At 58.6% G+C, this 23,394-nt stretch overlaps 2 protein-coding genes across 2 annotated transcripts; one reads left to right on the plus strand and one right to left on the minus strand.

Moving 5' to 3' along the window:
* The first annotated feature begins 3,793 nt into the window (after nucleotides 1–3,793).
* On the plus strand, nucleotides 3,794–8,451 carry IL17C (interleukin 17C). Its single transcript, XM_073308181.1, has 3 exons — nucleotides 3,794–3,982; nucleotides 4,704–5,020; nucleotides 6,311–8,451. The coding sequence occupies exons 1-3, from the start codon at nucleotides 3,965–3,967 to the stop codon at nucleotides 6,558–6,560; spliced, it is 585 nt and encodes a 194-aa protein (XP_073164282.1). The 5' UTR covers nucleotides 3,794–3,964; the 3' UTR covers nucleotides 6,561–8,451.
* Nucleotides 8,452–14,501: 6,050 nt separating this feature from the next.
* Nucleotides 14,502–23,391, minus strand: CYBA (cytochrome b-245 alpha chain). The gene is made up of 6 exons (XM_073308183.2): nucleotides 23,245–23,391; nucleotides 19,465–19,534; nucleotides 18,570–18,644; nucleotides 17,092–17,175; nucleotides 15,847–15,928; nucleotides 14,502–15,077 (listed from the first exon to the last, which is right to left on the minus strand). Exons 1-6 carry the CDS (start codon nucleotides 23,300–23,302, stop codon nucleotides 14,874–14,876), a joined length of 573 nt encoding a protein of 190 aa, XP_073164284.1. The 5' UTR covers nucleotides 23,303–23,391; the 3' UTR covers nucleotides 14,502–14,873.
* Between the last annotated feature and the right edge of the window lie 3 nt (nucleotides 23,392–23,394).

Below are 23,394 nucleotides of genomic sequence, written 5' to 3' on the forward strand. Positions count from 1 at the left end.
AGCGCACATCCTTCCAAAGCACAGACATCAATGCCCTTCCCCTCCTCCCAGAGCTGGAACTGGACCACGCGGTCTGCAGAGTCTCTCTCCCCCCGATGGTATGTAATGGCTGTAAGACATGGAGTCTAACGGTGCAGAAGTCAGTGAGCGGGCGGGCGCGGGGGGTTGCTTGGCCAGAGTGCTGAGAAGCAAGCAGCTGCAACCAGCCAGGCGAAGGTTTGCCGGCCTCTCTGGATAGGCAAGTCCCTTTGTTGGGGTGCAGACGTGGGCCCTTCGCTCCCAGGCATTTCAGAGCAAGGTTCGGAGAGCAGAGGGGGCGGCAAACCCTCTCCCCCAGGAAAGCGGGAGATGCTTGTTTGGGTATCGCCTCCTGAAATGGGGGCTGGGACAAAGCGGAGCAGCTCCACCCCGCCGTTCAGGAGAGGCCGGCTCCCAGGGGTGGCCCTGGGCCCAGAGACCTCGTGTCTGAGCAGCCTGAGTCTATTGATGCTAAGCCTGAAACTCCCAGGGATACTAGGGGCGCCAAACCCTCGCTGTGTCTCCCACAGCGCTCGCTCCTTGGTGTAGCCCCAGCCATTTAAAGGCAGGGTTCGGCCTTGTCTCTAGGGCACCCAGCTAGCGCGTGAATCCAGCCAGGCGATGGCCCAGGGAGCAGCCCACACGGCGATGCCCCTCCGTCAAGAGAGCTGCAGCCTGGATGACCTCAGCATGGTTCCCCCCCCCTCTCTCCCCCATCCTCGCTCCCCGTTCGAAAACCTCTGCTCCCACATTAGGTGAGATCCCAATCTCAGAGCCCCCCCGGCCCCCCTCCTGCCCACAGAACTCCCTTCTCTTCCCCCTAGTGCCCCTTCAGGCCGTGTTTGACATGTAACGCCTGGAGTGGCTGGCTCCAGCCTCCCGCGCCAGGGCATGTCAGCCAGGAAGTTCCTGAGCTAGCGGCCGCCTCAAAGGCAAGTTTCGCATTCTTTCCATGCTGCGTTTGTTTCATGCCTGCACTGAGCCTTGCCAAAGGGCCGGGGGCCTCGTGACGGCGGAGGTGTGTCTGCCCCTGGCCCTGAGGTCGGGGGGGCAAGCCACTGACTTGTGTTTTAATGTTTGCTCCGATGCGGGCCCTGCTCGATGCCCAGGCCGCTGGGTCCCTGGCCCCTCAGCAGCTGCAGCCGCTCTCAAACCCACGCCCGCCAGGCCGGCCTTTCACATGTGCGTGGGCGAAAGGTATCACCTGTCAGCCCTTTCCTGTGTTACCCAACTTGGGACTTCTCACCTTGCTTCAGCTCCCCACCTCAGCAGCCACCGAGAAATGGGCCACTTGTTACATGGGGCGGTGACGTCCTTCGCCGCAAGGGGGCCGGGGCCTCCGGCTCGCTCTGATTAGCTCGGTGCCGCTGGGACGTGGGCGAGGGGCCAGCTCTCTGCCCGCCAAGCCCCACGCTGCTGCCAGCTGGAGGTGCCAGGGCTTATACTCTGCTCCTGCCTGTGGTCACCTGCTGCCTCTCTCCCCAACTGGGGGTGCTGCATTTATTCCTGTAAACAATTCACCTGCACACACAGCATGGAGTGGACACAGACCGGGGACAGGCCCCTTCCCTGCTGGCACCCAGGGCTGGAAGCTCGCTGGGAAGCACAGACTCCATTTGGCACCAAGCAGCTGTCTTTGGCCCAGGGGGCGGGTGTGCTCAGTGGGCAGGTTAATGAGAGTTGCCCGCCCCCCCGTCACTCTGCTGTTCTCTCCCTTTCCATTCAGTCAGGGGCCCCAGGGCGTCCCTGCAAGGAGCCGTGGCCAGCACGGGTGCTGGGCAGTGCTTTGCAAAAATTCCTAGGCTGCTTCCCCTGCAGAAGTCAGGGGGAGGGGGAGGAATCTTCAACGCCAGGGGCTGGATCTCGCCTCTGCTGTGGGGCTGGAAATAGTCCGGCTGTCTCAGCCCTGCTCGGGGGTAAGGGAAGAGTCGTAAGGACACATCAGCTTGGGGAGGGGGGAGTGCAAACAAAGCCGCAGGCTTATCCCCACAGGGTCTGAGATATGGGGTCGTGGGAGGAGCTGGACAGAAGGGCAACTGCCTGCCCCTTCCCCTGCTAGTGCTGCCCCCCGCTTCACCCTCCAGCCATGGAACTGGGGGTTGGTGCTGCCTGGCAGGGAGACCAAGAGAGAGGCATTAGGAGGCGCCGAGGGAAGGCCTGGGAGTCATGCCTCACTGTTCCCGATGCCAAAGGCTGCATTTCAATATGCAGCCCTGGCCCCAGGACAGCCCTGCAGTCACCGGCCCGGGCGTGCGCAGAGAGCCCCAGGCCTGCGCTGAGTGAACCTGACGGCGGGCGCAAGGGCAAGGGACTGCTCCCTCCCTGTCTGAACCCGTGGGTGCTGGCCCGGTACCTGGAAACCCTGGTTGCCCAGCCCCACTCTCCGGGCAGCGCATGGCCTTGGGGCTCCGGCCGAGTCCTGCCCCCATCACCACGCAGCGGGGCAGGGGGCCGGGCTCAGCCACGCAGCGAGGCTCCAGGCCAGATTGCCTCCCAGCCGTTGGTGGCATCGGGGCCGGTCCCAGCAAGCTGCAGTTGCCCCGCCGGGCGTGGCCCAGCGAGCTGCAGTGCGGCATGGGGGTTTCCCCTTAATCCCGGGCCAAGCCGGCAGGAGCACGTGACAGCCACGGTGAATGAGTGACTCCAGCGCATGGCAGCAAGGAGCAGCGCCTGGTAAGGCCGGTTTGCAGGGAACCCGTGATCCAGCCAAAAGTTCAGAGCCTGCTTTGCGGGTTGACGTTTCACCCAGTTGTGGCTGCATGTTAACCCTTCCACGGCTGCTCGGTGGGGGGGGGGGAAGGCACCCCATCTCTCCGGCATCTCCCGGTGCTGCCCAAGTGCCCCCTCGATCAGGCAGCCCGCACGTGTCCAACGCTGCCAGTGCGACGTGGTCAGGCCTCGGGGCGTTATCTTTGGGGAGGGGGCTTGACTGAAGAGATGGGGCCTGTTCCAGACGCGGGTTAAGGGCACCTTTGAGGCCTGTGCCAGGTGCCCTTGGACAAGTCACTGCTCTGTGCCTCAGTTTCCCCAGATATGCGGTGCTTTGAACGTCCCGGATGTGGACTGTACAGCGGCATTAGCTGACTGGCTCCCTTTGCCAACTCTGACGCCTACCGCGTGGCTGAGAGTGTTGCCCCAGGGAGGGATTACAGCTGAGAACGAACCGGCAGACCCAGTGCAAAGGAGCTACTGCTAGCTTTTTAATGCCAAGAGCGTTCCCCTCGGGCACGTCTCTTCCTGGAGCGGTGTAAGATGAGCAGATCCTGCATCATCTCATCCTTGAGGCAAGTGTGCCACCCAAACAGGCACCCGCCCACACAAACCCAGACCCCTCTGCTCTGGGCGCCCACCAGCCCTAGCAGAGCGTCAGCCAGCTCGTCCCAAGTGGCAGTCTCCAAAGCCAAGGGGGGACTGAGTTGTGGGACACACACACACCCCGCAAGCTCAGCTGGGGCATATCTTCCTCTGCCTCCCGAATCAAACACATGGTCCCTGGGTCAAGCTCCAGAGGGAGCCACATGTGGGGAACAGCAGGGAGATGGCAGCCTGTAAAAAGGACTCCCCCACATTCCCCCAGCTCCCTGCCCCGGGCCACCTCGCCCCTAAAGTGCTGAGCCAATGATTAACAGATTGCAGAATAAAGGAAGAGAGACTCTTACAATCAATTAGCCACTGTCCTGCTCCTGCCCAAGAGGAAGTAGCCGAGGTAAAATGGGAGGAGGAAGAGAGGTTGAGTGTTTGGAGTTTCCAGGTGTGTGTACATCACCTACACGGTCACTATATAAACTCAGGCAGCCAGAGACCTGGCCAGAGAACACCTGTCACTGCACCTACCACCCCTGAGGGCAGGAGCAGCCAGCCTAGGGAGAGCCACAGAAGAGAGCAGACGCTCTGCAGCCTGAGGACGCATCACCTGCTCCAAGCCACTTGGTCTTCCCCCTCCTCCATGGACTCAGCCAGCGTGGTAAGGCGGCTGCCTCGGCCAGCTCTTCGCCAAGGGATTCCCAGCACCTGGGCTGGCTCGGCACCCATGCCAGTGCGGCCCTCCTGGCACGCTGTGTGTGAGGCAATGGCCAGGAAGGCTGAGTGGCAAAGGGGGTCAGCAGTTAAGCAGAATAAGGGTGGGTGGGCAGGTCCATAGCTGGCAATCTCATACTGTAGGGTTGTGTAGAGCGGTGTGTGTACATATGTATAGATATATACACTGTGTGGGTACATATAGAAGCTCTGTGTGTGTGCATGGTGGGGGGGTGTACCTATATACACACCCTGTTTGTGTAGAGCAGTGTGGATACATATATATGCTTTGTGTGTGTGTGTACATATATACACACACACTATGTGGAGAGGTGTGTGGATACACATATAAGCTGTGTGTTTGTGTGGGAAGGGGGTGTATAGACCTACACACTGTATGTTTGTAGAGGCCTGGGGGGAATATGCACAGTCCATTGTGTGACTGTGTGTGTAGATAAAATGCAATGGCAGCTGTGACTGTTCTCCGGGCCTGCGGGGTGGGGTGGGACTGTATTGCCCCAGGACTCAGGCTCATGGGAAAGCCGGCAATGATTGCAGAGGGGAGGGCGTTTTCTGGAGGTGTCCCCCGGGCTGTCACGGGACGTCCCTCCTGGGAAGGCTGCTCGTCTGCAGGCACTTATCTCCCCCCCCCTGTCTCTGTACATCAGGGGGTGCTGTGCGCCCTGCTCCTTCTCTCGCTGTCGGCCGGCCAAGCCCAGGGGCGGTCAAGGGACCGCCGCAATCACCACCACCACTGCTTCAGCCAGGAGGAGCTGCAGGCCGGGGAGCTGCCCACCCACTTTGTGAGCAGGACCATGAAGTGGGACCGCTACGCCCCCGTGCAGCTGGTGCCACACCTGGAAAAGCTGCAGCAGGACGGAGGCCAGAGACGCAAGCGCCAAGTAGATGGTTGCCCGGCTCTGCAGCTCCAGGCTACCATCAACAGCGAGCCCAACGAGCGCTCCCTCTCTCCCTGGAGATACCGGTAGGCCTGGGCCGCCCCTGGGTGGGCAGGGTTTGCATGGGGAGGAACCTTAGACAGTGAGACCTGGCAGCATTCTGTGCCTAGCAGGCTTGAGTCGGGGTTGCACGGCCTAGTGATCGCAGCTCTCCTGGGCTCGAGGCTCAGCTCTGACCCCGCCACCCAGCGTGACCTTGGTACACCTCTTCCCCTGGCTGTGCCTCGGTTTCCTCTCTTGGGGAGCGGGCTGACGCTAGCTGTCCCTCGCTAGCGTTCGCGCAGCCCCACGAACGCACCGGATGCCGTCTGAGCATGGCTGTCGCTGGTCCTTTTTATTTGAAGACCAACCGGCTCCGTATGAAAATCCCCAGTAGGGAGCGAGGGCTGACAGGTGGAAAGGTTCCCGCGGCAGAACAAGGGTTGTGGGTTCTCCCCCACACAAAGCAGGAGCAAAACACTCCAGTCCCACTGCTCCCCAGCCAGGGAGCCACAAAGGAACAGACAGTTGCTAAGGAACTACTGATCTGTGGACTCCCCGGGGAGTCATAGGAACCCCCGGTTCAGTGAGAGACACACAGGGGATCTCTGAGAGAAAAAGACCACTGTGGCCCTAGAGCAAATCTCCCCAGCTGGTAAATCTCTGCAAGAGAATTGCAGAACAGAAGACCTGTTGATTGTTTACACCTTGTCCATCCCCTGCAGCCAGGGCAGGCTTGGACCCCTCTCCTGGAGCTTAGCGCTGATGCACCATGAACTACTGTCTCCCTTCCTGCCCTGGGAGGGAGGTATTACTGTCCCCATTTCATAGATGGGGAAACTGAGTGCCCAAATGCTCATCGAAACTGTTTCCTTGGGTCCATCCAGTGGAAACAGGCCTTAAATAGACCCCGAACGAATCTCCAGATGGTGCAGCAATATGGAACTATCTACTGAAGGTACTTCCATGGCCCTATCCCCAGCGCAGCTCATGTATTTATCCTCCCGCACCCCTGTGAGAGATTATCCGCATCATACAGGAGGGCCACTGAGAAGCTAAGTGATTTGCCCAAGGGCACGCAGGATGTCTGGGGCAGAGCTGGGTGAATGGAGACACTTGGAAACATGGCATTGGGACTGGACACCCGCAGCTCTCACTGACATCCATGGGGGATGGAGCGTGGCCAGCTCCTGTGCCCCCCAGGTCACACAGGGGAGTTTCAAGTGTTCAGATGCCAGCTGAGCTCTGAGCATGGCGAGGCTGCTGCCAGTGGGAGCTGGGGCTGCATGAGCTCTGCCTCTCCCAGAGCGTGGCGTGACCCTTCTCCTCTCCCGCAGCATCGATGAGGATGAGAACCGCTACCCGCGGAAGCTGGCCTTCGCCGAGTGCCTGTGTACCGGCTGCATTGACGCCAAGACAGGCCGGGAGACGGCCTCGCTCAACTCCGTGCCCATGCGCCAGACCATGATGGTGCTTCGCCGCAAGCCATGCCCGCACAGTGCCAGCCCTGGGACCTTTGCCTTCGAGATGGACTACATCAAGGTGCCGGTCGGCTGCACCTGTGTCCTCCCCAGGTCCAGCGGCTGAACACATGTGACAGATGCTGGAGCAGCCGAGCTCCTGTGGAGGCAGCTGGTTTCCAGCATGTTAACCCCAGACCCGCAGTGTGACCATGTCACACAGACCAGTATGTTTGTTTTAAAGCACTTACTTACTATTTATTTCAATTGTAGGCCCTATGGAACCAGTTCCCTGTTATTAGCGAGACCAACCCCAACCAGCTAGCTGTCCTGGGATCTGGATTCCAGCTTGCCACCTGGTGATCCTGAAATCCAAACCGTCAGCTGCCCAGGTTGAGCTGCAGGTGCTTTGCAAGCTGGAAATGCAATGAAAAGAGCTGTGAATCCTCATGCTTCAGGGCACCACCTGACTGCCAGCTAGAGGGGCCAGGAAGGAATTTTCTCCTTGCTAGAGTTTTGCACAATTAGGTGCATCTCTTGGGAGGCGAGCGGGAATGTATTTCTTCCTCTGAAGCAACTGGCATTAGCCACAGGCCACTAGCCTGTTGGAGGGCTCATTCTAATGCTCTTGTGTTTATTACAGACCTCATGCCTGGCTGGCCCTGCCTCCTTCCCCAAGGTAGATAGAGGGTGCATGTGACAGGAGGAGGAGGGGTGTTATGGAGGTAGGCGAGCACACCCGCCTTGCTGATTGCACACATTGTGCCAGGCACTGCCTCCGGGTGCTCGCTAACAGAGAGCATGCCAGGGCTCTTCTTTGTGTGGCTACATTTGTCTTTAAAAAAAAAACCCCAAAACATATGAAATTCCAGCCAGAAAAACCTGACAGTAAAGGCTGCACAATGAAGCAATGGCAAAGCTGGGGTTGCCTCCATAGCCTTAACTCTGCCCTGCAGAAAGCAGTGCATACCGACGAGCATTGTCCTTGCTGCTTTACTTTGCAGCCTTAAGATGCTCTGTGGGCTGGGGTCTCACATATACTTTCCTAGCAAACCCAAGCACGTTGACTGGCCAGCAAGCTGTGAAGTGGGGTGATCAGCCTGTGCTCTGCGCATTCCCAGCCCCTTGGGAGACCTGCAATACCCTGCAGCCGTCCTTGACGCTGCAACGCAGGGAACCATGGGCTATTACAAGGCTGTGTCCAGCCCAGATGGCCCCCAGCTGGGCCGACAGGGGTCGGGGCCAGCCAGCCTTGATGCTGATTTGTTCTGTGTATTTATTGATTATTTATTTATTTCTATTTGATGGGAGATGCTGTCCCCAGAGATGAAGGTGCTGGCTCCCTTGTTACCGAGAAACATTTTCTTTGGAAAAACACTGAGACAGATCCAATCCCCTGGCCTGTCTCATACTAGCCACAGCCTGAAGTCTTGCATTGGAAATCAGGCCTGCCAAGTGGGACACCAATGAGCTGTTCTGGCCATGCTGACGGGAGGCTGCCGGCTCTGGGCAGTGCTTATAGTCCCTCATGAGCTTCAAAATGCCCCTGCAAAGCAATCCCTGTGGCTCGCGGCTTGTAAAGCGTAAACCAAGTGGCCGCATGTGTGCTCAGTGCACCAGGCCAGCCCAGCACCCAGCTGGACCCAAGACTACACACCAGCAGGGCCATTTCCTTTGCAGCAGCTGCTGTTGTTGTTTTTGAACATGGCTCGGGGGGCACGCTCTCCCCAGGGCCAGCCCTCCAAGCTCCACAGCTACCGGGGAAAATCTATTTATTTAAGCTCCATGTGTCCTTATTGTGAATTCTGGTGAGTGTGTGATAATGCCTAATTATTATTATTATTTATGCCAAGCCATTGTTATTTATTGTGTCCCTGTTAAGCCACCCTATTTAATATTGCCTGGATTTGAATGTTGCTGATTTGTTGAAAGCATCTGTTGTTCCTGGGATGTAATTTCTCTGGTGTGGAAGTGGGAGAAGTGCCAGCAAATAAAGTTTTATGTCGCTATGGAAAGCGTCCAGGGCTCAGCCTTGTTTGTTACACGACTCTTTGGCCAGTGAGGTTTGGGGTGAGTTGGAGAACTGCTGTTATCATTTTGGGGGGAGGCGGGGGTCTTGCAACTCTACCCAGGTTGTGAGCTCAGCCGCTGGAACGTGCTTCTGGCTGCAACACCCTGTGCCAGTGAGTGGAAAGGCAGGGGTCTGAAAAGCAGAGAGACGGCTCAGGCCTAACAAAAGGGGCGACTGAGGCAAGCCAAGGGCCGTGCCTGATGAACAAGGAGAGGAATGGGCCCAGCTTGGTGTGCTGGAAACCCAGCCTAATTAGGGAATGAGCTAGAGGATGGGCTATTCCACCCAGTGCGAGACGGGGGTGGGCAAAAGAGTGATCCGGACTCCCGGGCTAGTCTCCGGCAAGGGCAGCAGGCCTCTGGGTCAGCCTGTCCTTCATCGGTGCATTGAGCCCACAGCCCAGCACTGACCCCACCTGATACATGTGAGCACCTGCTCTGGCTTCCCCTCCCTCGTTTGCTCCCGTCCAAGCCCCCTGTTGTCCTCCTGGCCTACCTTGCTCCCTCGACCGGTTGCTTGACCCCTGCGCCCAGTGGCACCACTTGGCACCAGCATGGCATCGTGGCAGATTTTTGTTTCCAATTTTCCTGGGGCCACAGTTGATCATGCTGGGGCCACAGGGTTTTTTGGGGAAGAGAGGACACAACACACCAAGTGTTTACAGTTTAAAGCTTTATGAATAAAATCATAAAAGAACAGCAGAGAGTGTTAGGAATGCGGCCACGTTACTTAAGGGAAGAAAGTAAGCATTAATGCCCCAAGCCCTAACCCACTTCTTTTCTCACACACGCACGACCCAGACTGGCCAGGTCTGAGTGTCATGTCAGAAGAAGGCGGGCGGGGAAGGTGGGCAGGAGTGCTGTCCTGGGCCCAGGCCATCCAAGGATCTGCTGTGCTCTCCGAATTGCTCCAGCTTTTAGTAGGGTTATAAGTCCTGGGCTTCTTGGGGGGGGGGGGGGGGGTTATTCCATGACCTTTGTTCCTGGTGCTCTTTGTGCCAGTCTAAACCAGCTTCTTGTGGGTTTTTTTTTTTAACACCTTGGCTTTAGGGACACCTGGCTTGCCCCCTCCCCGCCCTGCCCCTTGTTGTTGTGTTTGTGTTTTCAGACTCTGCAACCCTGGGCTTTGTTTTCTTGTTTGCTGGCTTTGCTGTTTGAAAGTGCATGTCTGTGCAGTTAAATTTTCTTTTTTTATGGCTGCTTGGGCAACTTTAAAGCCCCCGCCTTTCTCGGCTTGCAGCCAAAAGTCGGCTGCAAACTGCGACCTTGGACTGGCTGGGGCCAGCGTTTTATTTTCAAATTAAGCTAACTAAACTATTTAATTAGCTTTTTTTTTGGCCTTTTATACCCTGTAAAAAAACTTCCACTCCCCACGTGCACATCTTTCACCTTGCAATAGCTTTAGCAATATATACTGCTAATGTGCCTTCCCAGGGAACTTCCTAAAGGGAGGGGAGGCATTTGGGCTATAACAACATGGCCCAGCCGGAGGGTGGGACTACAGAGTTAGGGCACCGAAAGGGTGCGTACGTCACCCTAGTTATGGCCATGTCCACTGCGATGGTGCGCCTGCCGAAGTAAGCAGCCCGTTACCCCGACATCATGATGCCCCCCCCCCCCCCGCCACGAGGGGTGTAGCGCTCACCGTGGGTCTGTGTAGACCCTGCATGACTTACATCGGCTGTTGGCGGCCAGTCCCAAAAGGGCTGACCTCCCATCCCCAAGTCCTGGGACTGACAGCCCAAGCTGTCAGCGGGGTACAGGAGTCACAGCTCCCCCAGTCCCAGCCCCTGCTACTGCTTCCCAGTGAGGGATGGGGGCAGGGAACAGCCCCGGCCAGGCTGTGGGTCTCTTCCCCCACCATGAGACTTCCCTGGCAGGTAGCTGGGCTCCTGGCTGTCAGCCCCAGCAGAGGGGCTCACAGCAGGATCTTCCCCTTCCCAGCGCTGGTTCTGACAGCCCAGCTGTGACCCTGCACTGGGCTCAGTTTCACAGGGAGGGGGTCTGCCAGCTGTGAAATTGACAAGAATGTCAGTTTCACAGCTGCTATTATTTCACATTACCTCTCTGGCTCCCAAGGGTGGGAGCCCAAGGAACGGAGCCCTCACCTCCCCCCTGGGGCCAGCTGACAGCCTGAGCCGGAGCCGAAATGTGGAATAATACACTCCCTGCTGTGAAATGGAAGCCCATGAGGCCTCATCGCTGGGCTGTCAGCACTGGGCCAGGGCAAGCAGGGGCAAGTGGGGAGCTGGGGGAGGAAGGGAGAAGGGCTCAGGCTGTTGGGGTGGGCGGGCCCAGTTATGAGCTGGTGCCCACCTGACAGCTTTGTAGGGTGACCAGACAGCAAGTGTGACAAATCGGGCCTGGGGTGGGGGGGATAAGAGGAGCCAATATAAGAAAAAGACCCAAAAATTGGGACTGTCCCTATAAAATCAGGATATCTGGTCACCCTACAGCTTTAGGGGGGAGGGGCAGGGAGGGAAACCAGCGGAGAGCTCAGTGCCTACAGCCGAGGCTATCAGTCCCTGGGCTGCCAGGCTCCAGCGGTCAGCCCCCCTCCCCCCACCACTGCCCCACGTCAGTCGGTGGCAGCGTTCCTGGTGAGGCCGCACACTGCCACCAGAAGGAACAAGTGTGGCTGTGACCCACCACGGTAATTACTGCCGTGGCTGTACGGTGACGTACTTTAGCTAAGCCCCGAGCCGGCGATCCATACCGGGACGTGTCAGGGTCCAGAGCAACAGCTGGCGTGGCTGACCTGCCAGCCCGGAGCTGCCATCCAGAACTGCCCAGTATCACGAGCACCTCAACAAACACCACAATCCCCCCCCCCTTCGTGGCCCGTGCGTTTGGCCCAAGCAGGACGTGTACCCAGCATGCCACCGGGCGCTCACGAACACGCAGACCCAGTCTTTCCCGCGAAGGAGGCGGGCAGGCTGGGATCAGCACCTCGGGCGGCCAGCCGTGCGCTATAAAAATGAGACGTGTTTTGTAGCTCCACGCAGTTTCCACAGGCTCTGGGTTTTGTTTCTGCTTGGGCAGCTGACGCAGAATGGGGCCAGACTGCGGCAGGCCTGGGCGCGCCGTTCCCCGAAACAGGTCACGGGCCCGCCTCGCACCCACCGGGCCCTTTCGGCTGGCGTGGTTTACACACCGGCCCATGTGCTTTGACGTGTCTGCTGGCGATGGCCCCAAAACCCGGTGTGGTGCTGGCCTTCGTGACGGTTGGGGGTGGGGGGGGAGGTGATAGGACAGACCACGCAGCACCAGCCGCTTTGCCCGGGATGTCCTCGTGCCCGGCTTTCAGGTGCTGCTGGGGGCCTTGGGCAAGCGTCACTGTCATGCCGAACCAGGTTTTTCTTGTTCAGGCTAGAGGCCCAGAGAGCATTCAGTGCCCGACACCTCAGTGTCTAAATCCCAGAATCAGGCCCCACTGGGCTTCGCAAACCCCCCGCTCAGCAGCCACTGCACATCGTAGGCCCCCTAAAGCCACAGGGCTCCGCCGGGTCTGTCTCGGCACGTGTGCGACGCAGCCTCATGCCCAGCTGGCCGGACATGAAGCCCGAGGATGGATCCCCCCCCCCCCACACACACACACGAGTCACCCATGGGGCCCTGAGCTGCTATCTGCGCTCATAGCTCACCTACAGGCATGGGCTCCCACAGCTGCAGGCCCGCTGGCGGGCGGGAGCAGCCTCCCCCGTGACTCAACCCAGGGTTAGGGTCCGCAGCTGGGTCTCATGCCCACCCCCTCGATGTGAAGGGGAGGAAGGGTTTGACGTGGCCTCTGAGCCCCCCCCCCCCCCCCCCGGCCCCACTGCCCCAGTACAATAGCTGCAAGGGGGCGGCCTGGCGGAGCCGCAGGGCAGCACACCCCCGATGCCAGCGGGTAGGGCACCAACTGCAGATGGGGGAGCTGATCCCGTCTGGCGGGGAGGGGAGTTAACCGGGGTGCTCCCACCGTACACCCCACCCACTGGGCTAAATGCTAAGAGGCTGGTGCTGGTGTGGCAAAGGAGGAGAGTGCCCTCGGCACTACGCGAGGGGGCAGCCCGCACCCCAATCTCCCAGAGAGCAGCAGGGCTTCGCACCCACCCCGCTATCACCCCCCCCACGGCTGGCTCAGGCAGCTCCCCACTCAGCGCGCTGGTTTTTGCGACTCACTCTATGAGCCCCGTCTCTCCCCAATCCTTCTGCAGGCACCTAGGCCCCTCACTCTGGCGTCGTGCACGTCAGCGATCGTCTAGGCGCATCCCTGGGCCCAGTGGCCTTTGCAACACAGCCCAGGACCAGCCACGAGCAGCCCCCACTGTCCTAGGACGCTGTACAGACAGTAGCAGACAGCTCCCCCCACCCCGCAACTGCTGACCTGTTAACTAAGCCCAGTGTCTACGCGTGTGACTCTGAGGCAGGTACAGGTACCCCCCAGGCCAGAGCCAACAGTGCCGCGGCACCGTGGCTGGGTGCGTAGCCAGTCCACAGTGCCGGGGCAGCGCTGCGTGGGTCACAGGCCAAACCCCTGGCCCCCCAGGCTCTGTCACACCACCTGCTGCGTGAGCCCTTCCTGGCACGGTCCGGGCCGCGACGGAACAGACATGGTGCAATCACGACACGCACAACGGTGCAACTTGAGCATGGAGGGCTGGCACACCTGGAAGCAGGGGCGAGCGGGCTGAGGTCAGGAATGGGGTACACAACTGCTGCAGGCCAGCCCTGCCTGGGCAAGGGGAGGACAGGCTAGGCCAGGGAGGGAGCCCGGGGTGATTCATGTCTCGGGCCCTGATTGACGCAAGGAGAGGAGACACTAGCTGCCTTGGGGGAAAGGAGAAACCCGGCTCATTTCCTCCTGGGCCACGGTGCTGTTCACCTTCCGGACACCGGTGCCGACCCAGGGTCTGGGTGGGGGAATCCACTGCCCCCAGCCCGATGTGCCCAAGGCGGCTGCGACGTGCCAGCCATTCAGTGCCCCGTCTGAACGTAGCAACCACGGACAACCAGCAACTATGCCCTTGCAAACACTAGCCCCACATGGGTGCAAACTGGCCCTTGGGGGCCATGGGCTGGCTGCCCTCCCCTCCATGGCTCCTATTGCCTGTCCACCATCCATCCTGGGCCCAGAGGACATCAGCCAGCCCCTCACCCCAGCACCCTCACTGCCCACATGGGATGGGGGCAATCCTACCACCTGCCCACCCCACCCCGCCCCAGGGCTGCCCCTGCCCTCACAGCTGGAGCTGCCCTGGCTGAATAGCACCAGCAAGCGCACAGCGCCCCCTGCAGTCCAGAACCACAAATTCAGCCAGACTCTGACCCTACCCACGACTCAGCCCCAGCAAGCACCTGGGATTGGGGGACCCCCCCCCCAGCTCAGGCCCCAGGGGAAGCTCAGCTGCCTCTGGCGCTCACCTCTCAGGGGGCTGAGGAAGGACCCCTTCCTCCCTGGACCTGACTCTTTGACCCCCATCCCAGCACCGGCCCCCACCCAACTCTCTGCCTCCCCACCCACCCCCAGCCCCATCAGGCAGCCAGCAGAGGAGGAGGGTGAGCCTGGGGTCCCCAGCCAGCACTGGAGCTGGGTGGTAGAGACACCCCCTGCAGGAACCACTCAACCTCCTCACAGCACCCCCTGCCCCACCCAGAGATCCCCTTGGATGCTGGCTTCCCCCAGCAGCCAGACGATGGCAGCGGTCCACACCGTGTCCCTGCTCCTGCCCCAGGGATCTTGCCCCCCGGAGCTGCCCTGGCAGGCTGAAAAGGGCTCTCCTTGTAACCAATCCTTTGAGGCTAGCCATGCTGAGAGAGGCTGGTGCCTGAGAAGATGTAGACGAGGCGTGGACGGGATGCCCTGGTACCAGAGGGGGATGGGGCAGGGTCCAGGCATCTCAGCACTGGCAGAACAACATGGCAAGGTGGAAAATGCAAGGCCTGGGGGATCCTGCCTGCTTGCACCCCCTCTCCCAGCCAGCCACAGCCCCCTCCCGTGCAGTGAGATCAGAGATCGCGTCACTCGTTTTATTACAGTATCAAAAGGAGACAATCCACTGAAGTGCTGCCCTTCAGCACGACCACGCACCCATACAGGGGAGGGGCCCAGCAGGAGACAGCTGCCCCCCCACCCCCACATGGGCAGAGTGGGCCCCACAGCCCTCCACCGTGCAAAAGAACACCGAGGCTGCCGGGCTCTGTGACACTGGGGGGTCCTGAGCGGGCTCTAGTGTGAAGGGGTGATGGGGCTCTAGAGCTGGGAGGGGGGGGAACTGGCTGTCCAGGGGGATGGGGAGCAGGCTGGACCCCGGGAGGGAGCATCGGTGAAGGGGGCAACAGGCTACGGAGCTGGCAGTGGGGGCGCCCGGCTGCAGACAGAGCGTGCTCAGCGCCCGACTCCCCCGACCTCAATGGTGACCGGGATGGGATTTTCCTGGCTGGCCTCCTCCGCGGGCTGCTTCTTGCGCGTTTCTGGGGGCGGCCGCGGCGGGGGCATGGTGGGGGGCTGCTTGATGGTGCCTCCTCCCACCTGTGGCCGCTCCTGGGGCTTCTGCTCGATGGGGTTCCACTCCTCGCCGCGGATCGCAGCCTGCAAAGCAGCCCCCACAGGGCAGTGAGAGCCGAGTCACCCCTTTCCCAGCCAGCCCTCCCCTCCAGAGGGCCTCCCTCAGGCCCAGGGCAGAAGAAATGATGTTAGGAACCCGTCCACACAGCTATCACCCCCACCATCTCCCATTCACACAACGGGCGCTTCTGCTGGCCAGCCTAACTCTAGATGGACCCTGGAGGTGTTTAGGGATCCAGAGTGCTCAGCATTCAAGTTAGCCAGCAGGGGGCACTCAGCACCTGGCAGAGAAACGTCTCTGTCAGACCGAGGGAAAGCAAAGGAGGCGGTGGCCTTGGGGTTGTATTACACATGACACCCTGCCAGCTCTGTACAAATATTAACTAATTAACCCCTTGTGGGGGACTGTAGCTAAACACCATCCAGTTTGTTGATGGAGAAACCGAGGCACACACCGATCAGGTGGGAAAGCAGTGGCAGCTAGGACGCGAACCCAGGAGTCCCAGTCCCCTGCTCTAAACACTAGACCCAGAAATGGAACCCAGGAGTCCTGCCTCTCTCATGCTCTAACCACTAGACTATACCATTGGGGGGCAAATAAATTCCTGTCAACTATATCCATGGTTAAAGCAGAAGCAAACAAAAGGTGATAAAGGCATCACGCAGGGTGAGTAGAAAGGCAGATGCTGCCTGGTGCCATTCTCAGAAAACCAATCCACCAAGCGCCTGATCTGTAGAAATAAGGCCCGAGGGAGCTAACAAGGTCAGTGAGTTGACAGCACTGGGCACTTACCAATAAATAGATGGCACTTGCTATGCCCAAACACGCCGTGCCCAGAATAGTGGATAACAGGAAACCCGCCGGCACTGCAAGACTGAGACAGAGAGAGATTTAGCTCCAACAGAAACCTTTGCCGACAAGCCTCCAAATAAATTAGGAGCAAAGGCCTGTGGGCAATGCGCGGGGGAAGCGGGTTCTCTCTGTGGCTTCTGATGCGTTCTGCAGAATCCAGGCTTTCATTTACCCAGAAATCAAACGTTTCCTCAGCTGGCGAGTCAAATCCCTGGTTCTCTCTGTGGCTGGCCAGACAAAAAGAGCCTGTCTGCCATGGGGGAGATGGTGCGGGGCACAGGGACAGGCTGGGTAAGGTGCCAACCCCAAAACTCCAGTGTGGGTTTAGCAGGAACAGTTCGCTGCCCACTCCTGGCTTCTCCCTGCTGCAACCTTTGGGGGATGGGAGCAGACTCTCCTCCACGGGCTCAGAACCAAACCCGAGGCCAGACAGCTGCCAAGCCCCGCAGGCAACCTGGGAGAATTCCCGAGCGGGCAGAGCAGGCCGTTTACACATAAACTCCCTGTGAACTGAAGCTGGGGAGACACCCGCCGTTGACATCCAGGAGGCAGGAATGGATACGGAAACCAGCCCCTGCTGAGAGCAAAGGCTGGCTTCCCATCGCCAAATCAATGAAACCGTCTCACGCGTCCCATTCTGAAGCCTTGCAGAGCACATCGCAAACTCCATGCAACGCACACAGCCCCCCTGAAATGCAGCCACCTCTGGGGTGGAGGGAAGCAGCCCACGGGGGCACTCTGTGCTGTGTAACAGCAGGGGAAAGGGAAAACTTTGGGCCAGATCCCAGGGGGAATCCTGCTTGAAAACAAAAAGCGTTTTTGGCCAGGGCAAACAGGCACTCATTCACTCAGAGCAGTCGTGGGCTCGGATCGATGTTGGAAGGGTGAGGGTTACACTGACCCTATGGGGATCTCACCCCATGGTGAGCGGGGATTAGGGATTTCAAACCTGGTGCTTACGGAGTGAAACCATCCCCTCTGGCTACGCACACCCCCTCAGCCCGAGCCGGGCTGGGCCTCACTCGGGATCAGGGATGTGTGTATTGAGACATGGTTAAACGTAACCCCGGGTAGGAGCTGGCAGCGGCTGCGGTTTGCGTCTGGGATCAGACTAAGGGATAAAGCAGGGAGCACTCGCTCAGCAGAGATCACACACACACCCCCTGGGATGCCAGCCAGACTTACGCAGCATGCAGGATGGCCCGGACGTAGTAATTCCTAGTGACCGGCCCAAAAACCTTCACCACAGCTGTCAGGTACTTCTGGCCACTGCATTGGGTGGAGAGAGAGAGCAGGGGGGGGGGAGGGGTCAGAAAGGCATGGGATTCCTACAGAGGATGGGGCACATGACACAGAAGGGCACCCTCCCTCCACTCCCGATCACATGCCCCAATCTGCCCTGCGCCTCACCCCTCCCTCTCCCCCTCTATCCTGATCAGGATCTAACATGCTCACCCAGGCAGTGGAAAACATTGTGGGAGCGCAGAAGTCTCCCCCGACCTGATCACCAACGACTAGTGAACAGGGCAGTGACCAGCGGTCCCTGGCACTCTGGGGATCTGAACTGCAACAGGACAGGCAGCCAGACAAGGCAGAGAAAACTCTGCTGCTATGGAGGGGGTCAGCACCCTGGACACGAGGCTGCAATACCCAGAGACCCGAGCCCAGTTCGGCCACTCCAGCTCCCTTACGACTTCTCCAAAAGAGTCCCTCCAGCTATGAATTTCAGGGCCACGGCTGCATTTTGGGCTTTTTAACCCCAGCCAAGCCATGCATCACTGCCATGGAAACGCCCCACTGCTGGCAGGGTGAGACCTTATCTAGCACGCCATCCTGCTGGTGGAATAAAGCTGTTCAGCCATGTGTCATAACCCCCACACTGCTCGGAGATTCTCCTGTAATTCAGTCTGGAGACATGGGCTGTTGGAGCAGGAAGAGGCATGTTTTGGCCCTTCTAGGCCTGAAGAACAAAGCAATTGCCAGACTGGATCTGATCAGAGGAACAATAACCTGTCTTCCACCAACACCAACTGCTTCAGAGGAAGGGATGAGAAACTCCATTGTGGGCATTAAGGATCACCCCATTCATAGGGGAGAGTTCCTTCCTAACTCTTGTCAGTGAGTTGCTGGCCAGTGCCCTGAAGCATGAGGATTTATCGGGTTTTATCCAATCTAATCTAGCCATGGATACTCCTTTCAAGCCTGCCCATGTCAAAATCCCTTTTTAGGACCCTGCTAAGATGTTGGCCTTAATATCATGTTGCAGTGAGTTCCACAGATTACTTATCCATGGCTTAAGACACCATCTCTTTTCCTTAGCTTTGAGCACATTGCCTCCGCTCTCCATGCCATTTCATTGCCAGGAGGGGCTGCAACACGAGGGGTCAATTTGGGCCTGGACTGAAAGCCAAAAAATCCCCTTTGCGAGGGGAGAGGGAGGGGGAGGGATAGCTCAGTGCTTTGAGCATTGGCCTGCTAAACGCAGGGTTGTGAGTTCAATCCTTGAGGGAGCCATTTAAGGATCTGGGGCAAAAATTGGGGATTAGTCCTGCTCTGAGCAGGGCGTTGGACTAGATGACCTTCTGAGGTCCCTTCCAACCCTGATATTCTATGATCAACCCCGCCACACACGCAGCTGGAGGTGAAGGCAGGGGAGTACTTACCATCTCTCCATGGTGGAGCCCTTTTTCCGCTTCCCCCGGGGGTACTCCAGCAAGCAGATGAAGACCCCGGCCACTCTAAGAGGACCAGTCAAGGAAAATAGCTTCCCAATGCCCCCACCCCCTTGGTCTATGCAGCACAGACCCACGAGGTCAGGAGAAGCCTTTTTCAGACTCCCTCTGGCATTCGCTGCCTGGATGGGACCTTGACTCCAGCATCCACCCTGGGGAGCTTCTGCTGCCAGCTGCAGCAGCCTAGGGCTGGCCGGTGCAGATCAGCCCATCAAATCCAGGATCCCACCTGTGGCCATGGACAATGCCTGATGTTCCAGAGGGAGACAAGAAAAAGCCCATAATGTTAGCCAGCTAAGCAATGCCAGGCAGAGGGTAACAACAGCTGACTGACCCCAGCAGGGGGCAGGGAAGGGAGAGAGGAGAGGCGTTTGCCCCTGCCAAGGTGAGGATTGGATACCCCTGCTCTAGCATACAGAGCCGCAGAGGTTATTAACCCGCAGACAAGTTCCCAGCCTCATTACAAACCCAGCCACAGCAGCTGGGCACTTCATCACTTAGACTGCGGAACTCGGCCAGTAAGTTTCACTGTTTGTTTATAGTAAGGTCCACTTCCGGGTTCCAATACACTGGCCCCCAAATGGCTGCTTTTGGGTTTCTAGTCCCTGAGGGGGGAGGGGCTGAAATGCCCCTTCCCAGGCTCTTCATTTTGACTTTGTGACGTTGCGAAAGCTTTTCCAGCGACTCTCAACCTCCCGACAGCCGAGCCGTTTGTCGGCACCCTTTTAAACCACAGCTGTGCTGAGCAAAGCCAGGAAGCGGCAGCCTCCGGAGATCTTCGCCAGCCAGACGCCTGGGGACAGACGGCGGTTCTGGAAGAGGATACATGGCGTAGGCAGCAAACTGCCACCCTTTGAACTGAGCAGCCACGGCTACAGTCCCTCCCGTCACTAGAACTAGGAGGCAAGGGAGAGAGAGAGGAGGTTACTAAACCCGAGTGAACATCCCCACACTCTCTCCGAGTGGTACCCAAGAGCTGATCTCCCCTGAGCCCGGAACAGGCTCTGACCCCATGTTCCTCTGCTCCAGAGCGATAGTTAATCCCAGGTCTAGCCATGCACTGAGCACCCCACACGCCCTGGCGGGTAGTTTCTGTCTATTTATAGAGACACAGTTCTCATGCAGGAGAGAAACCCCCCCCACACACCGTACAACCTCAAACCACCCCCGCTGCTGCTCCCCGCCCAGCCAGTATCACGCCACAGACGGAGCCTGGGTAAGATTTTAAATCAAAGCCTCTCCCTGGGAGGTAAGAGCTGGAAACAGGCTCCAGCCTGCAATTCACACAGCGAGAGCACAGACAACCCCTCCCAGCGAGGGCACACCTGCCCTGTCACAGCAGCTGGCACCTGAATCTGCCAGATAGCAGCAGCCTGGCCGGGCATTTTCACATTGCCCTAAAGCAGAGCCAGTGTTGCAGGCGTGGTCCCCTGTGAAGGGCAAGCGCCCACCGGCAAGCTGACCGGTGATGCAGCTCTCACTCTGGCCAAGCCAGCCCAGAGGCGGCTTTTTAAAAACCACAGCTAGTGCACCTGTGACGCCCATCTTGCACTTTCCCATCAGCCAGGACAGGAGTGGGAGCAGAGGGACAGAAGTTGCCTGGCTCTTTAGTCACTGGATTAGACAACGGCCAGCATATTTGGCGTGAAAGCCCAGAGCCAGCCAGAGAGGAGGGTTTAGGTCTAAGGGAGGTCATGCTACTCTCAGAGGCAGGCCCAAAGTTAAGAAACTTCCTTGTTTCCAGCGCAGCCCGTCATATTCTTTCCTTGCTTAAAAACCCCCCACAAATGCAGCCTTGACATTCTCGAAGCAGAGGCGATTAACCCTGAAGCACAGCATCTGCTGCAGCGAGAGATTTCTAGCTGACCAAAGCAAACAGCCCCGCTGCCAGGATCCGTTCACTGGATTCGGTTCCTTTAGACTAACAGACGCCTCGGGACTTTCCGTGTCCAAACAGGAAAAAATAAGCCCAAAGGGTCCAAGGCTCAATAAGTAGCTTCATCTACCCCTACCCCCATCTTCAACCCTCTCTCACCCACCCCAAGACATGGCCCGACTTGTGAGCCTTAAATGCAATGCCCCCCATTGCCTGTTTTGGGGCCTTTCTTTTAACTCTTTAGGCATGTCTAATTTACCACAGTTACCACAGCAAATCCCACAACTCAGATAATGACATGCACACATCGCTAATTAGGCGCCAGCCACTAATTAGGCACACTGCCATGCATAATTACCCAGATAGCAGGTGTAAGGATTAAAAGCCAAGTGCTCTAACCATGCCTGCTTCAGGCTGTAAACCAAATCCTAAGTGATGGGTGGAGAAGCAGCCTTCCCTGCAGACAGGCTAGTCCCTCACTGCCTGCTACAAGTCACCTAGGACCTTGTGTTGAAGCATCCGGGGCTGGCCACTGCCAGAGACAGGTTCCCAGACCAGCTGGACCCTGCGTTTGACCCAGACTGGCAATTCCTACGTGCCAGGCCCACAAGACGTGTATTTTGCATGCAGCATTGCACATTTGCATTTATAAACTGGCCACTTGTGGGTTTGAGTTCCAGGCTGGTGCTGGCCTGGCAGCTCCCAGCTCCTTCATTTATCCACAGCTACCTTGCTCTTCATTCACGTCCCCATCAGCACAAGCTGGAGGCACCAGCCATGGAAGTGGCAGGAAACACAGGGTACACCTACCCCCCAATCGGGAGGTGGACTGCAGCGTGCGTAGGCAGAACTGAGCTATCTTAGATGGAGCCAGCTCACTAAAACTAGCAGTGTGGCAGCGGCATGGGGTAGATGCCCCAGTACGTACCCAGGCAGGACAGTACGTGGGTGGCTAGCCCATGATACCACCCCCCGTTTCCCCCCCCGCCCCAGACACACTGCTAGTTTTAGCAAGCTAGCTCAGGTCTGCCTACCCTCTCAACTGCAGGGAAGACCTACCCTGAAGGTGAAATCCCAGAGCCAGCAAAGTCGGCAGGAGTTCTGCCACTGACTTCAATGGGCCCAGAATTTCACACCCAGAGGCCAGTCTTTCCAGCTATTGGTTTTAAGCCTCACTGCCAGGATGGGTGCCAGACTGACAGTGGATTTCGTGATGACCAACTGTCCACGGGAACTAGACCGTAATGAAACTTGGTGGCTACAATCACCTGATGGTAACAACATCCTGTAACCAAGAAGCAAAAGGCTCCCCCGTCTCATCCCTCTCTTCCAACCGGCCCTCCTGGCCACTCACTCGCTCTCTACTTCCAGTGAGTTCCCCAACTACCGAAGGGGCTCAGTGGTGCCATGATGTAGTTAGGTTCTTCTCTCTGGACGGCAGCTAAGCAAAGTTCGCAGTCAAGTCATGGCTGGGGGCTAAGAAGCTGAGGTGCCAGCAGGGCAGATCGAGATAATTTAGACACTGGAGCAGTGGTTCTCAACCTGCGGCCTGTGGGCCACTTGTAGCCCAGTCAGCACACAGCTGCGGCCCATGTGACGCCCTCAGGGCCATACAGGTCATATTGGATGCGGCCCGCAATGATAAATAGGTTGAGAACCGCTGCCCTGGAGGGATCCCAAATCCTAGCTCAAGAACACTTTGGAAGAGAAAAACCCCTGTACAAACTCTCTTCCCACAGGACTCAGCCCCACGTCATGTGTCAAACGGAGGCCTGGCTCCACTTCGAAACGTTACCACATCCCTGTGTTGGCGAGGGGGGTCGTCCCAGGATAAAGGTGCTGGAGCAGTAGGGTGATTTATTTCCCTTCCTGCCCAGGACAGCGATTCCGGTTTCAAGCGCCTTTATCCTGGGATAACTGCATTCAGGTTAGGGGGCTGAACGGCAGCTCTCTCATATGAGCAAGTCCCCAGAGAAACCCAGTTTACTCGGGTCTCTATAGAGAAGTGAAGTTGGTGGCGCAGGCCCTGTACCCACCCTGCAGTGGGAGTTTTCATGAGATGCTAATCAGGCCAATGGAAGAGACTCGTTAAGCAAGAGGAGAAGAGAAGAAAAACAGCCCAGCTGCTTCCTTCCCCTTTTTATTTTCTTTTCACTTCCTCAACCTCAGCCCCAGCCACTGGGGATGCCTAGAGCTGCAGGGTGATGGGTGCTAGCCCAGGCCCCCTGAGGCTGGTACTGTGGGGGGGAGGAGGCTGGGTCCCCAGTGAGGAACAGCCGTTTGGGAAATGCAAGGACGAGGAGTGGGCTTTGCTCACAGACCCTGCAGGGCACAGAGGCTCCCCCCACCCCCAGGAATGACCCTGGGGTAAGGCAGCCACTTCAGATCTTCTCTTAAACCCTACGTCCCCCCTAGCCCCACAGCTCCCTGCCCACTGCCAGCCCTATCCTCCCATACCCCCCTTCCTACCCCCTTCTCCACCCCACCCCCAGCTCCCCTTAGCCCAGTTCTCACCCCCAGATCCCACCTACTCTCCGTCTCCCCCCAGCTCAGCTCCCCTAACCCCCAACTGCCCCCTCCTCCAACCCCCGATCAATCCCCACCCAACTCCCCCCAATCACCCTCCAGCTCCCTTCTCCGCCCCCCCCACTGCCCCCACCCCGCTCCCCTCCCGCAGCCCCCCGGTGGCCCCCAGCGCCCCGCCCGGAGCGGCGCCCCCGCCCGACTCACTGAGCCCGGAGGCCAGCGCCTGCTCGTTGGCCCACATGGCCCACTCGATGCGCCCCATGGCTGCGCTGCTGCCGGCCGGGGACACACTGCGCCCCACCGCCGGGGCCCGGGCCCGCCCCCGCCGCTGGCCACACCCGCCGGGGCCGGGGC

Source organism: Lepidochelys kempii, chromosome 12 (genome assembly GCF_965140285.1).
Source record: "Lepidochelys kempii isolate rLepKem1 chromosome 12, rLepKem1.hap1, whole genome shotgun sequence".
Classification (NCBI taxonomy): domain Eukaryota; kingdom Metazoa; phylum Chordata; order Testudines; family Cheloniidae; genus Lepidochelys; species Lepidochelys kempii.

Bases quoted from the DNA above. Each gene is read 5' to 3' on its own strand.
- IL17C (XM_073308181.1), top strand. The intron at 5,021-6,310 runs GTAGGCCTGGGC...CCTCTCCCGCAG, and splicing joins CTCTCTCCCTGGAGATACCG to CATCGATGAGGATGAGAACC.
- CYBA (XM_073308183.2), bottom strand. From the start codon at position 23,302: ATGGGGCGCATCGAGTGGGCCATGTGGGCCAACGAGCAGGCGCTGGCC. The intron at 15,929-17,091 runs GTAAGTCTGGCT...TCTCTGTCTCAG, and splicing joins CGGGCCATCCTGCATGCTGC to TCTTGCAGTGCCGGCGGGTT. The intron at 15,078-15,846 runs GTAAGTGCCCAG...GCTGCTTTGCAG, and splicing joins CAAGTGCCATCTATTTATTG to GCTGCGATCCGCGGCGAGGA.